Source organism: Scyliorhinus torazame, chromosome 21, assembly GCF_047496885.1.
Source record: "Scyliorhinus torazame isolate Kashiwa2021f chromosome 21, sScyTor2.1, whole genome shotgun sequence".
Taxonomy (NCBI): domain Eukaryota; kingdom Metazoa; phylum Chordata; class Chondrichthyes; order Carcharhiniformes; family Scyliorhinidae; genus Scyliorhinus; species Scyliorhinus torazame.
Genome location: NC_092727.1, coordinates 4,872,859 through 4,887,582, shown reverse-complemented (window position 1 = coordinate 4,887,582; position 14,724 = coordinate 4,872,859). Strand labels below are relative to the sequence as shown.

Below are 14,724 nucleotides of genomic sequence, written 5' to 3'. Positions count from 1 at the left end.
CAGTGTCTACACTGTGATACAGGGTCTGTGCACCGTGATATAGGGTCTGTACACTGTGATATAGGGTCTGTACATTGTAATACAGGGTCTGTACACTGTGATCAGGGTCTGTACATTGTGATATAGGGTCTCTACACTGTGATCCGGGTCTGTGCACTGCGATACAGGGTCTGTACACTGATCAGGGTCTGTACACTGATACAGGGTCTGTACACTGATCAGGGTCTGTACACTGATACAGGGTCTGTACACTGATACAGGGTCTGTACACTGATACAGGGTCTGTACACTCTGATACAGTGTCTGTACACTGATATAGGGTCTATACACTCTGATACAGTGTCTACACTGGTACAGGTTCTGGACACTCTGATACAGTGTCTACACTGTGATACAGGGTCTGTGCACCGTGATATAGGGTCTGTACACTGTGATACAGGGTCTGTGCACCGTGATACAGGGTATGTGCACCGTGATACAGGGTCTGTACACTGTGATACAGGGTCTGGACACCATGATACAGGGTCTGTACACTGTGATACAGTGTCTGTACACTGTGACACACGGTCTGCACACTATGATACAGGGTCTGTACACTGATACAGGGTCTGTACACTGTGATACAGGATCTGTCCACTGTGATCAGGGTCTGTACACTGATACAGGGTCTGTACACTGATCAGGGTCTGTATACTGATACAGGGTCTGTACACCGATCAGGATCTGTCCACTGTGATACAGGATCTGTACTCTGTGATACAGTGTCTGTACACTGTGATACAGTGTCTGTACACTGTGATCAGGGTCTGTACACTGATCAGGGTCTGTACACTGTGATACAGGATCTGTACACTGTAATACAGGGCCTGTACACTGATACAGGTTCTGTCCACTGTGATCAGGGTCTGTACACTGATCAGGGTCTGTACACTGATCAGTGTCTGTATACTGATACAGGGTCTGTACACTGATCAGGGTCTGTACACTGTGATACAGTGTCTGTACACTGTGATACAGGGTCTGTATACTGTTACAGGGTCTGTACACTGTGATACAGGATCTGTACTCTGTGATACAGGGTCTGTACCCTTATCAGGGTCTGTACACTGATCAGGGTCTGTATACTGATACAGGGTCTGTACACTGATCAGGGTCTGTACACTGTGATACAGTGTCTGTACACTGTGATCAGGGTCTGTACACTGATCAGGGTCTGTACACTGTGATACAGGATCTGTACACTGTAATACAGGGCCTGTACACTGATACAGGTTCTGTCCACTGTGATCAGGGTCTGTACACTGATCAGGGTCTGTATACTGATACAGGGTCTGTACACTGATCAGGGTCTGTACACTGTGATACAGTGTCTGTACACTGTGATACAGGGTCTGTATACTGTTACAGGGTCTGTACACTGTGATACAGGATCTGTACTCTGTGATACAGGGTCTGTACCCTTATCAGGGTCTGTACACTGATCAGGGTCTGTATACTGATACAGGGTCTGTACACTGATCAGGGTCTGTATACTGATACAGGGTCTGTACACTGTGATCAGGGTCTGTACACTGTGATACAGGGTCTGTACACTGATCAGGGTCTGTATACTGATACAGGGTCTGTACACTGATCAGGGTCTGTACACTGTGATACAGGATCTGTACACTGTAATACAGGGCCTGTACACTGATACAGGTTCTGTCCACTGTGATCAGGGTCTGTACACTGATCAGGGTCTGTACACTGATCAGGGTCTGTACACTGTGATACAGGATCTGTACACTGTAATACAGGGCCTGTACACTGATACAGGTTCTGTCCACTGTGATCAGGGTCTGTACACTGATCAGGGTCTGTACACTGATCAGGGTCTGTACACTGTGATACAGGATCTGTACACTGTAATACAGGGCCTGTACACTGATACAGGTTCTGTCCACTGTGATCAGGGTCTGTACACTGATCAGGGTCTGTACACTGATCAGGATCTGTACTCTGTGATACAGTGTCTGTACACTGTGATACAGTGTCTGTACACTGTGATCAGGGTCTGTACACTGATCAGGGTCTGTACACTGTGATACAGGATCTGTACACTGTAATACAGGGCCTGTACACTGATACAGGTTCTGTCCACTGTGATCAGGGTCTGTACACTGATCAGGGTCTGTACACTGTGATACAGTGTCTGTACACTGTGATACAGGGTCTGTATACTGTTACAGGGTCTGTACACTGTGATACAGGATCTGTACTCTGTGATACAGGGTCTGTACCCTTATCAGGGTCTGTACACTGATCAGGGTCTGTATACTGATACAGGGTCTGTACACTGATCAGGGTCTGTACACTGTGATACAGGGTCTGTACACTGATCAGGGTCTGTATACTGATACAGGGTCTGTACACTGATCAGGGTCTGTACACTGTGATACAGGATCTGTACACTGTAATACAGGGCCTGTACACTGATACAGGTTCTGTCCACTGTGATCAGGGTCTGTACACTGATCAGGGTCTGTATACTGATACAGGGTCTGTACACTGATCAGGGTCTGTACACTGTGATACAGTGTCTGTACACTGTGATACAGGGTCTGTATACTGTTACAGGGTCTGTACACTGTGATACAGGATCTGTACTCTGTGATACAGGGTCTGTACCCTTATCAGGGTCTGTACACTGATCAGGGTCTGTATACTGATACAGGGTCTGTACACTGATCAGGGTCTGTATACTGATACAGGGTCTGTACACTGTGATCAGGGTCTGTACACTGTGATACAGGGTCTGTACACTGATCAGGGTCTGTATACTGATACAGGGTCTGTACACTGATCAGGGTCTGTACACTGTGATACAGGATCTGTACACTGTAATACAGGGCCTGTACACTGATACAGGTTCTGTCCACTGTGATCAGGGTCTGTACACTGATCAGGGTCTGTACACTGATCAGGGTCTGTACACTGTGATACAGGATCTGTACACTGTAATACAGGGCCTGTACACTGATACAGGTTCTGTCCACTGTGATCAGGGTCTGTACACTGATCAGGGTCTGTACACTGATCAGGGTCTGTACACTGTGATACAGGATCTGTACACTGTAATACAGGGCCTGTACACTGATACAGGTTCTGTCCACTGTGATCAGGGTCTGTACACTGATCAGGGTCTGTACACTGATCAGGGTCTGTACACTGTGATACAGACTCAGGATAGTGTGATATACGGCCTGTCTCCTGTAATACTGGGTCTGTATACTGTGACGTGGGGTCTGCATACATTCTGAACCCTATCATTTCTGCATTGTTGGATGGACATTGGTACGTAGGAACAGGAATAGACCATTCAGATTGCTCCACCATTAAACTAGATCAGGCTGATCATCTACCTCAATACCACACTCGATCAGCCCTCCCCACGCCCCTTGATGTGATTAGTCTCCAGAAAACTATTGACTTCCGCTTTGACCGGGTTCAATGACTGAGCTTCCATAGATTCCGGGGACAGAGTTTCAAAGATTCAGACTCCTCTGGGTGAAGAAATTCCTTCTCATCTCGGTGTTGATGGTCTCCCTCTGATCCAGAGATGACGTTCCCCTGGTTGTAGACTCACCGGCCAGGAGAAGCATCCTGTCACCATCCACGCTGAGGGGGTCAGGCTTTGAGCGATTAAGGTACTCAATAAACAGGTCAGTTATGATCATATTTTATGAGGTGGACATCAGACCCGTTGCTTCAATTATTAATAATAATAATCATTATTAGAGTCACAAGTAGGCCTGCGCTAACACTGCAATGAATTTGCTGTGAAAATCCCCTCGTCGCCACATTCTGGCGCCTGTTCGGGTACACAGAGGGAGAATTCAGATTGTCCAAATTACCTAACAGCACGTCTTTGGACTGTGGGAGGAAGCTGGAGCACCCAGAGGAAACCCACGCAGACACGGGGGGACGTGCAGACTCCGCACAGACATTGACCCAAGCCGGGAATCGAACCCGGGTCCCTGGTGCTGTGAAGCAACAGCGCTAACCATTGCCGTGCCGCCCAAGACGTCATTTTGATTCCTGCCTGAGATTGTTTTGTTGGAATATCTTAAGAATGGGTCTGACGAGTGTGCTGTCTGACCAATGGCCGGAGCTTGGCCTGTGATTGGCCCGCCCTCTGCAGATGGAGAGTGACCTCACTGAGCTCATCATCCACCCCCAGTGAAGAATGGATCAGCCACTTGGCACTGCCCCTCCTTAAAGCCACCTCTTCGCTGAAGAAAGCCCTTCAATATTCTCCATCAATCAATTCTTTCAAATGATCTTGTCATTGTGGAATCCTCCCTGGCTTGCTTTTGGCTCAGTTCCTCTGGATGGCTGCTGGGGAATATCTCTGAGCTCCGTACAGAGTGGCTGCCCAAGGTGAGGCCTAGTGTGCGTTCACCAGAACAAACTCCCTCAGTGCAGGGGCGATCTCCAAACATGGGTTAAATATCTGAGACAGCAGCTGGCCCAATAGTTACACCCCCTCGGTGCGTCAAATATGTCCCAAGGAACAAAGATTCCTCGTCTCCAACTGAAATATCTCAATGGATGAGCAAATTCCCCATCGCACTCAGCACCAACTGCATGTGCGGATCTACTGATTTCAAAGATGGCTGCTCTCAGCACTAACAGAGTGCATTCTTCGTGCAGACCTCAACTTCAGAGCATCCCAAAGCTCTTTACAGCCCCTGAAACATGGTGATTTGTAGCGCAGAAAACGTGGCAGCTCATTTGTACACAGTAAGATCCCACAAACAAGACGAATGACCAGGTAATTGTGTTTTTAATGATATTGCTGAGGGATGAATGTTGGCCAAGGACTTGCTCTTTTTTTGAAATGGTGTCTGCGGGGGTCTTGCCTGGTCTGCGAAGAGCAACCGGGGTGGGGTCTCAGTTTGATTTCTCCCGGGGGCTGTGGCAGAGTTTGCCCCTCCGATATATCTCCATTCAGATTGGAGAGGGTTAATTACATTTTCACTACATTTATGTCATTTTTGATGCTAGTGGTTAATCTCACAAGTTAATAATTCTAAAACCCCTAGGACCACCTGTTCACACTTCAGTATCACCATAGAAACACTTTTGAATGTCTTATACTGTCTCCATAGCAATGCGTTCTGACAGCACACATCTCCATAGCAACCCCTCCTCAGAAGATCCTCAATATGCTCATACATTTTTAAATCTTGTCAAGTGCGCCCGGGGCTGTGCATAGAAATCCAATACTCCCTGCCAAGACAGGATCACACTGTGATGCCTCCCCTGGTCGAAGATCATGAAGACATTCACTATCTAGACTCATACTAACATTATGGGGGTGCCCGTAAGCTCAAACGATGACATGGGCAGAAAATATCGCGAGATTCCAAAAACGAGAATGCCGTCACTGAGATTTTGTTTCCTGATCCCCCCCCCCCCCCCCCCCCCCCCCCCCCCCCTCACTGGTGCTGTCATGAGGTTCCCGCATTATTTCCACAAATTATAATACAATTAAAGGGCTTCCCCGCCATATATTCCTGCCACATTGGAAACTACCTCCTCGCCCGTGTGACATCACTTTAGCGAGGTTTACAACAGCTTTGGAAGAAGGTGAAGCGTGTGATGGGAACCCATCAGGAACGCACGGGTAAGTATAGTCCCAGGGAGGAGAGGGGCCTGCCTGGGCAATACCTTGGCACGGACTCTGGCACTGCCCCATGGCTCTGCCCCCTGGCACTGGCCCTGGGCACTGACCTTTGTCACCGATCCCTGGCACTGACCCTTGGCACCGACACCTGGCACTGACCCTTGGCACTGCCCCCTGGCACTGACCCTTGGCACTGCCCCCTGGCACTGACCCTTGGCACTGCCCCCGGCACTGACCCTTGGCACCGACACCTGGCACTGACCCTTGGCACTGCCCCCTGGCACTGACCCTTGGCACTGCCCCCTGGCACTGACCCTTGGCACCGACCCCTGGGACTAACCGTTGGCACTGTCCCCTGGACTGACCCTTGGCACTGCCCCTTGGCACAGACTCCTGGCACTGTCCCTGGCACTTCTCCTTGACTGCAAAGGGAGCCTCTCTGTGGGGTTACCCTTCTGTATATTGTGGGTGGGTTGCCTTGGTGCTTGTGTTTGAGGAGAAGGGGAGCTTTCCCCGCTTCTCGGGGGGGTGGCAGTTACCCCAATGCTTGTGTGGTGGGGCGGGGCGGTTGCCCCGGTGATTATGTTGGTGGGGAGGGTTGCCCTGTTGTGTGCGGGGGTGGGTGGTATTACCGCAGTGCTTGTTTTGGGGGGAGGTCCCTGTATCTAGGTGAGGGGGGAAATATTTTCCAAGTACAGATCGTGACATCTTTCAAAAGAGTGCCCCCATCGCTGTGGCAATCCCAGTCCAGCCAGCGTGATGGCGAAAACCTCCAGAGAATCTGGAGAGAAAACTCGCATCTGCTGCTGGAGAGCCACACACCTGAGGGAGTGCGGCACTGTCAGAGGGTCAGTACTGAGGGAGTGCGGCACTGTCAGAGGGTCAGTACTGAGGGAGTGCTGCACTGTCAGAGGGTCAGTACTGAGGGAGTGCTGCACTGTCAGAGGGTCAGTACTGAGGGAGTGCTGCACTGTCAGAGGGTCAGTACTGAGGGAGTGCTGCACTGTCAGAGGGTCAGTACTGAGGGAGTGCTGCACTGTCAGAGGGTCAGTACTGAGGGAGTGCTGCACTGTCAGAGAGTCAGTACTGAGGGAGTGCTGCACTGTCAGAGGGTCAGTACTGAGGGAGTGCTGCACTGTCAGAGGGTCAGTACTGAGGGAGTGCCGCACTGTCAGAGGGTCAGTACTGAGGGAGTGCTGCACTGTCAGAGGGTCAGTACTGAGGGAGTGCCGCACTGTCAGAGGGTCAGTACTGAGGGAGTGCTGCACTGTCAGAGGGTCAGTACTGAGGGAGTGCTGCACTGTCAGAGGGTCAGTACTGAGGGAGTGCGGCACTGTCAGAGGCACAGTACTGAGGGAGTGCTGCACTGTCAGAGGGTCAGTACTGAGGGAGTGCTGCACTGTCAGAGGGTCAGTACTGAGGGAGTGCTGCACTGTCAGAGGGTCAGTACTGAGTGAGAGCAGCACTGTCAGAGGGTCAGTACTGAGGGAGTGCAGCACTGTCAGAGGGTCAGTACTGAGGGAGTGCCGCACTGTCAGAGGGTCAGTACTGAGGGAGTGCCGCACTGTCAGAGGGTCAGTACTGAGGGAGTGCCGCACTGTCAGAGGGTCAGTACTGAGGGAGTGCCGCACTGTCAGAGGGTCAGTACTGAGGGAGTGCCGCACTGTCAAAGGGTCAGTACTGAGGGAGTGCTGCACTGTCAGAGGGTCAGTACTGAGGGAGTGCCGCACTGTCAGAGGGTCAGTACTGAGGGAGTGCCGCATTGTCAGAGGGTCAGTACTGAGGGAGTGCCGCACTGTCAGATGGTCAGTGCTGAGGGAGTGCTGCACTGTCAGAGGGTCAGTACTGAGGGAGTGCTGCACTGTCAGAGGGTCAGTACTGAGGGAGTGCCGCACTGTCAGAGGGTCAGTGCTGAGGGAGTGCTGCACTGTCAGAGGGTCAGTACTGAGGGAGTGCTGCACTGTCAGAGGGTCAGTACTGAGGGAGTGCTGCACTGTCAGAGAGTCAGTACTGAGGGAGTGCTGCACTGTCAGAGTGTCAGTACTGAGGGAGAGCCACACTGTCAGAGGGTCAGTACTGAGGGAGTGCCGCACTGTCAGAGGGTCAGTACTGAGGGAGTGCTGCACTGTCATAGCGTCAGTACTGAGAGAGTGCTGCACTGTCAGAGGGTCAGTACTGAGGGAGTGCTGCACTGTCAGAGGGTCAGTACTGAGCGAGTGCTGCACTGTCAGAGAGTCAGTACTGAGGGAGTGCTGCACTGTCAGAGGGTCAGTACTGAGGGAGTGCTGCACTGTCAGAGGTCATTACTGAGGGAGTGCCACACTGTCAGAGGGTCAGTACTGAGGGAGTGCTGCACTGTTAGAGGGTCAGTACTGAGGGAGTGCTGCACTGTCAGAGGGTCAGTACTGAGGGAGTGCCGCACTGTCAGAGGGTCAGTACTGAGGGAGTGCTGCACTGTTAGAGGGTCAGTACTGAGGGAGTGCTGCCCTGTCAAAGGGTCAGTACTGAGGGAGTGCCGCACTGTCAGAGGATCAGTACTGAGGAAGTGCCACACTGTCAGAGGGTCAGTACTGAGGGAGTGCCGCACTGTTAGAGGGTCAGTACTGAGGGAGTGCTGCACTGTCAGAGGGTCAGTACTGAGGGAGTGCCGCACTGTCAGAGGGTCAGTACTGAGGAAGTGCCACACTGTCAGAGGGTCAGTACTGAGGGAGTGCCGCACTGTCAGAGGGTCAGTACTGAGGGAGTGCCGCACTGTCAGAGGGTCAGTACTGAGGGAGTGCCGCACTGCCAGAGGATCAGTACTGAGGGAGTGCCACACTGTCAGAGGGTCAGTACTGAGGGAGTGCCGCACTGTCTGAGGGTCAGTACTGAGGGAGTGCTGCACTGTCAGAGGGTCAGTACTGAGGGAGTGCCGCACTGTCAGAGGGTCAGTACTGAGGGAGTGCTGCACTGTTAGAGGGTCAGTACTGAGGGAGTGCCGCACTGTCAGAGTGTCAGTACTGAGGGAGCGCTGCACTGTCAGAGGGTCAGTACTGATGGAGTGCTGCACTGTCAGAGGGTCAGTACTGAGGGAGTGCCGCACTGTCTGAGGGTCAGTACTGAGGGAGTGCCGCACTGTCTGAGGGTCAGTACTGAGGGAGTGCTGCACTGTCAGAGGGTCAGTACTGAGGGAGTGCCGCACTGTCAGAGGGTCAGTACTGAGGGAGTGCTGCACTGTTAGAGGGTCAGTACTGAGGGAGTGCCGCACTGTCAGAGTGTCAGTACTGAGGGAGCGCTGCACTGTCAGAGGGTCAGTACTGATGGAGTGCTGCACTGTCAGAGGGTCAGTACTGAGGGAGTGCCGCACTGTCAGAGGGTCAGTACTGAGGGAGTGCTGCACTGTCAGAGTGTCAGTACTGAGGGAGTGCTGCACTGTCAGAGGGTCAGTACTGAGGGAGTGCTGCACTGTCAGAGGGTCAGAACTGAGGGACCCAAGTGACAAAATGGATAAAGAGGCATTGGATTGTGTGCAAAAAGGATTTACAGGGGCGATAGCAAACTGAGAGGATTTATTTATTGTGAAAGGTTGAACAGTCTAATTTCTGTTTCCAAAACTCCTTCTCCCCAAACCCCACATCCTCCCCATTAATGTGATCAATAGCCCAGATAATGATTTGAATTATTCTAAAATAAAATATTTTGTAGCAAGTCAGGGCCTTGAGACGATTTCAATGAAGAAATGAAGGTATGAACATAAATGGATCGATGAACCTGTAATTAAACCTTATTTTTCAAACGGGTTTAATAAATGTTGTGTTTTGTGTTGCTGATTTGACGGTTTTGAAGGTATGTAGCTTTGTGCTGAGCTCTGCCTCAAAGTCTATCGTTGTCTTTTCATCCCCTTGTTTTGAAGTTAATTGAGATTTGTAATGGAATGCAGAAGCTGGTTCCTGCAATCTGGTGTCAGATTTGTTTAACTCACAATGGCCCAAGAATTCAAAGTCACCGTTCCCAGGGAGAAGTTTGGTATTTTTTGGCAGGTTTTCCTGATCATGCTGACTCTTGCAGCTAATACCATCTCTCCTCCAACCTGTCCCAATCTCCCCCCAAGCCGTCTCGCACCAACTGTTACTCCAGACGGCGAGTGCTGGCAGCTATTCAACCATACAGCATCACAGGGCAGCCCAGGACAAACCTTCATTCAAATCTCCCTCCCAGAATGGTGAAGGGCAGGAGCATGGTAAAGTGGTTGGTCTCAGTCCTCCCTGGCATAGGGCTCAACAAACAATGATCCGGACACAAGAACAGGAGAAATAAGAGCTGGACTTGACCATTCGGCCCATTGAGCCTTCTCCACCATTCAATACAATCATGGCAAGGGCTTCAGCCCCACATTCCCGTCCACCCGCCATCTTCCTTGATTTACTCAGACATGAAAAGTCTCTCGATGCCAACCTTAAATATATTCAGCGATGGAGGATCCACAGCTCTCTGGGATAGAGAATTCCAAAGATTCACAACCCTTTGAGTTCAGAAATTTCTCCTCATGTCAGTCCTAAATGATTGACTCCTTGTTCTGAGACTGCCTCCCATGTTTCAGAATCCCCGGCCAATGGAAACAATCTCTCAGCGTCCACCCTCTCAAACCCCTTCAGAATCTTTTACGTTTCAACACAATTGTCTCTTATTCTTCTCGTTGCCAGAGATCTAGACCCAAATCCCTTCACCTGAGGGAGCTCCTGAGTGGTCCTTCGCTGGGCCACCCCCAGAGAAGGTCTACTCTTCCCAGCTACCCTCCTGCCATCTGTCTGAGGTTGAGCCTGATCATTTGCAACTATAGAAACATAAATTACACAGCAAGCGAGGAGCCCATTGGGCCCATCATATATTTGCTGGTGTTTAGTTTGACCTGAAGGAAGATCTTCTTACCTCATATTCACTCCATCGTTACGACCACCTACTTCCACCTCTCTAATGTCACTGAATTCCGACCCCCCCCCCCCCCATCTCAACTCATCTGAAACCCTCATCCATGCCTTTAGACCATGAGACGTAGGAGCAAAACTAGGCCATTCGGCCCATCGGGTCTGCTCCTCCATTCAATGAGATCATGACTGATCTGATATAATCCTCTACCCCATTTTCCCGTCTTATCCCCATAACCCTCGATCCTCTTACTGATTAAGAATCTGTCTCTCTCGGCCTTGAACATACTTAACGGCCCAGCCTCTACAGCTCTCTGCGGTACTAAATTCCACTGATTCACTCCCCTCTGAGAGAGGAAACTCCTCCTCATCTCTGTCTGAAATAGAACAAGGAAAATTACAGCACAGGAACAGGCCCTTCGGCCCTCCTACCTGTGGCGATCCAGATCCTTTATCTAAACCTGTCACCTATTTTCCAAGGATCTACTTCCCTCTGTTCCCTGCCCGTTCATATATCTAAATGGGTGACCCCTGTGGTGTTCTTTGTGACCCTTGTTCTCAGGATGGATGTCGCAGTGTTCACAAAGACCACAGAAGCTAAGTTCATTCACAAAGCTAATTTACACTACTTAAATTAAGCTCGACTACTTACTCCTACAGTAAACAATAATTATAGTAATCTGCAATCTACACTAAACTAACACTACTCTCCACACTCTATCTGTAACTGCACTGTACTCCCTATCACTGCTCTCCCCAGCTCTCTCCCAGAGGTCTGTGAGTCAGTGATTTATATACTTCTGCATCTAGTTCCATCTAGTGGTTGATTATGATATGACGTTAACCCTTTGTATTCTGAACATTTCTCATAATGTCACAACCCCTCACTCTGAGATTCTGCCCTCTGGTCCTAGACTCTCCCACAAGGGGAAACAACCTCTCAGCATCTACTCTGTCGAGCCCCCTGAGAATCCGATATGTCTTAATAAGGTCGCCTCTCATTCTTTTAAACTCTAATGAGGACAGGCCCAACCTACTCAACCTCTCCTCATAAGAAAATCCCTCCCTACCCGGGATCGGCCTAGTGAACCTTCTCTGGGCTGCCTCCATTGCCAGTGTACCTTTCCTTAGATTAGGAACCAAAACCGTTCACAGTGTTCCAGATGTCACCTTGCACATTTCTTATCTCCACCCAGATGGATTCTTTGTGGGCTGGTTTAGCACACTGGGCTAAATCGCTGGCTTTTAAAGCCGACCAAGGCAGGCCAGCAGCACGGTTCAATTCCCGTATCAGCCTTCCTGAACAGGCGCCGGAATGTGGCGACTAGGCTTTTCACAGTAACTTCATTGAAGCCTACTTGTGACAATAAGTGATTTTCATTCATATTTCATTCTTCATCTTCCGATCCAAGATCATTTCTTCCAATCATCCTCCCCTTTCCTTCCTGCCTGTCTTTACGAAGAAGCACATTTCCCTGTTGCTTCTACACTTGAATATTCCATTTCACTCCTGGCCAGGATCCCATCTGTAAACCTATGCTTATCAAACCTCTTCTCCCACCTCTGTCCTAACTCACAGCGCATCCTGCTCACCCCTGTGCTCGCACCTACGTTATCTCCTGGTCAGCTGGCAATGCCTGAATTTTAACATTTTCAGTCTTTTTTTCAAATTACTCCAGGGGTTTCCCTCGCCCTATCTCATCCTGGGGGTTACCATTGATCAGAAACTGAACTGGACCCAGCCACATTAATACTGTGGCTACCAGGGCAGGTCAGAGGCGAGGAATCCTAGGGCGAGTATCTGACCTCCTGATTCCCCAAAGCCTGTCCACCATCTCCAAGGCACAAGTCAGGAGTGTGAGGGAATACTCTCCACTTGCCTGGGTGAGTGCAGCTCCAACAACACTCGAGAAGCTCAACACCATCCAGGACTAAGCAGCCCCGCTTGATTGTTCCCCCTTCCACAAACATTCAAACCCTCCACCACCGACGATCAGTGGCAGCCGTGTGTACCATCTACAAGATGCATTGCAGTTTCCTTAGACAACACCTTCTAAACCACGACCACTACCATCTAGAAGGACAAGAGCAGCAGATACCCGGGAACCCCACTTGAAGGTTTCCCTCCAAGTCACTCCCCGGCCTGACTCGGAAATATATCGCCGTTCCTTCACTGTCACTGGGGCAACTTCCTGGAACTCCCTCCCTAACAGCACAGTGGGTGTATCTACATCTCAGGGACTGCAGCGATTCAAGAAGGCAACTCACCCCCACCTTCTCAAGGATGGGCAATAAATGCTGGTCTAACCAGCGACGCCCACAAACCGTAAATGAATTTTAAGAAACCTCTGTAACATCCTCCAGCCGTGTAACACGCTGAGGTTTGTGAGATGCTTTCATTCAGGTCCCTGCTTTTAGTCGCTCCACTGGGGCCCTTAGCTGTGGAATCCCCTCCCTGTCTCTCCCCCTCCGCCTTTCAGACACTCCCATCCTCTTTGACCAGCTCAGAACCAAGCTTTATTGGATAATCACCCTGTGAAGCTCCCAGGGATGTTGAAGGTGATATGAAAATGCCGATTGCTGTTGTTGGAAATACCAGGGCAGCTCCAACAAGGTGCAGGAACGCTTCTCAAAGTGAGATTCTGGAACATTCCTGCGGCCGACTGCAGGGCAGATCATAACAGCTGGGAGAATCCCAAACATCTGTGCTGATGGGACTGACAGGGCCACGGGGTATCACATCCGGGGGAGCGCTGCAGAATCTGTGAGATGAAGCTGAGTGTATTGCACACCGCCTGACCCAGCTGTCACTGTTACACTGGATTCACAGAGGATTCAGGATTTCAGATCCTGTTACAAGGAGACTCTAATGTTAAGTGGAGTGCATTATGGTCAACCGTCTGTAAAGTAACAGTCTCGGGAATTCCAGAGTCCTATAAAGGAATTGTTTTAGAGTTTCAGATCTCGTTAGCCTGAGGGGACGGGTTAGGTCCCAGAACCTTAGGATAAACAGAACATCGTTCTGAGAGCAATGTTTATATTCATAGATCCAAAGAACCCCTACAGTGCAGAAGGAGGCCATTTGGCCCATTGTGGCTGTACTGACCCTCTGAAAGAACCACCTACCCAGGCCCACTCCCCCTACCCTAGGCCTGTAACTCAACCTAACCTGCATATCTTTGGATACTAAGGGGCAATTTAGCGTGGCCAATTCACGTAACCTGCACGTCTTTGGACTGTGGGAGGAAACCGGAGCAGCCGGAAGAAACCCACGCACACACGGGGAGAACGTGCAGACTCCACACAGACAGTGACCCGAGGCCGGAATTGAACCCGGGTCCCTGACGCTGTGAGGCAGCCGTGCTAACCACTGTGTCACCATGCCATCCTGCAGTTATTCTTGCAGTCCTATCACTTATCTGATTCAATAAAAATAAGGCCCAATCTCAGTGGGTTAGGCACCATCTATCAAACAGTCCCTGAGGAGTGTTCTCATTGCAAAGACTCACGCTTATCTTAACCCTATATCCTTACAGCATTCTCACTGAGTGGGTGAAAAGGGGTAAAATTCTAACCCTGTCTAGGACAGTCAATAAGGAGAAAGTGGTATGCAAGACATACCTCACAGACTGAATCCATTACCAGGGCAAATAAAGAGCTATCCCCTTGTTGAAATGCTAAGAAATTCAATCGATTGACAGGCACCTTAAAACTTAATAACTAATCATCTCTGATTATCGTCACTTTGATTTCTGCAGCTCTTGATTTTGTAATTTACAGCATTTCCGAATTTGGTTTTCAATTACAGAGTTAAGGAAGATCCTTGGTACATGGAGAGAGGACAAGGACTCCATTCCTCAGGAAAAGGTCAGAGCATCATCCCTGAGGGACAGACTGGGGCCTTTGGCGAGGGAAGGGAGTGGGAGCAAGCTGATCGCTCACACGGAACAGACAATTCACAGCAGGAGGGGAAAACTGGAAATGTTTGAACTGTACAATGTGTTTTGGGATGGAACTGAGAGAAAGTCCAAATCACAGAACCTGTTGGGTCATCCATTGTAAATAAACCACTGACATATTACTCCAGCAGTGTCACAGTGTTTGAACTGAGCGCTCCCTGGTTAGTGTGGCCATCACTTCACCTCGTTCCGA

The 14,724-nt window shown here is 50.1% G+C and overlaps 1 protein-coding gene across 1 annotated transcript in view; it reads left to right on the top strand.

Moving 5' to 3' along the window:
* LOC140398116 (nectin-1-like) overlaps positions 1-14,401 on the top strand; it is a 574,692-nt gene extending 560,291 nt beyond the window's left edge. Inside the window, exon 8 of the mRNA XM_072486388.1 lies at positions 14,381-14,401. Within this exon, the coding sequence (XP_072342489.1) occupies positions 14,381-14,386 (6 nt within the window). The 3' untranslated portion in view covers positions 14,387-14,401. The remainder of the gene's footprint in view (positions 1-14,380) is intronic.
* Positions 14,402-14,724: the final 323 nt, after the last annotated feature.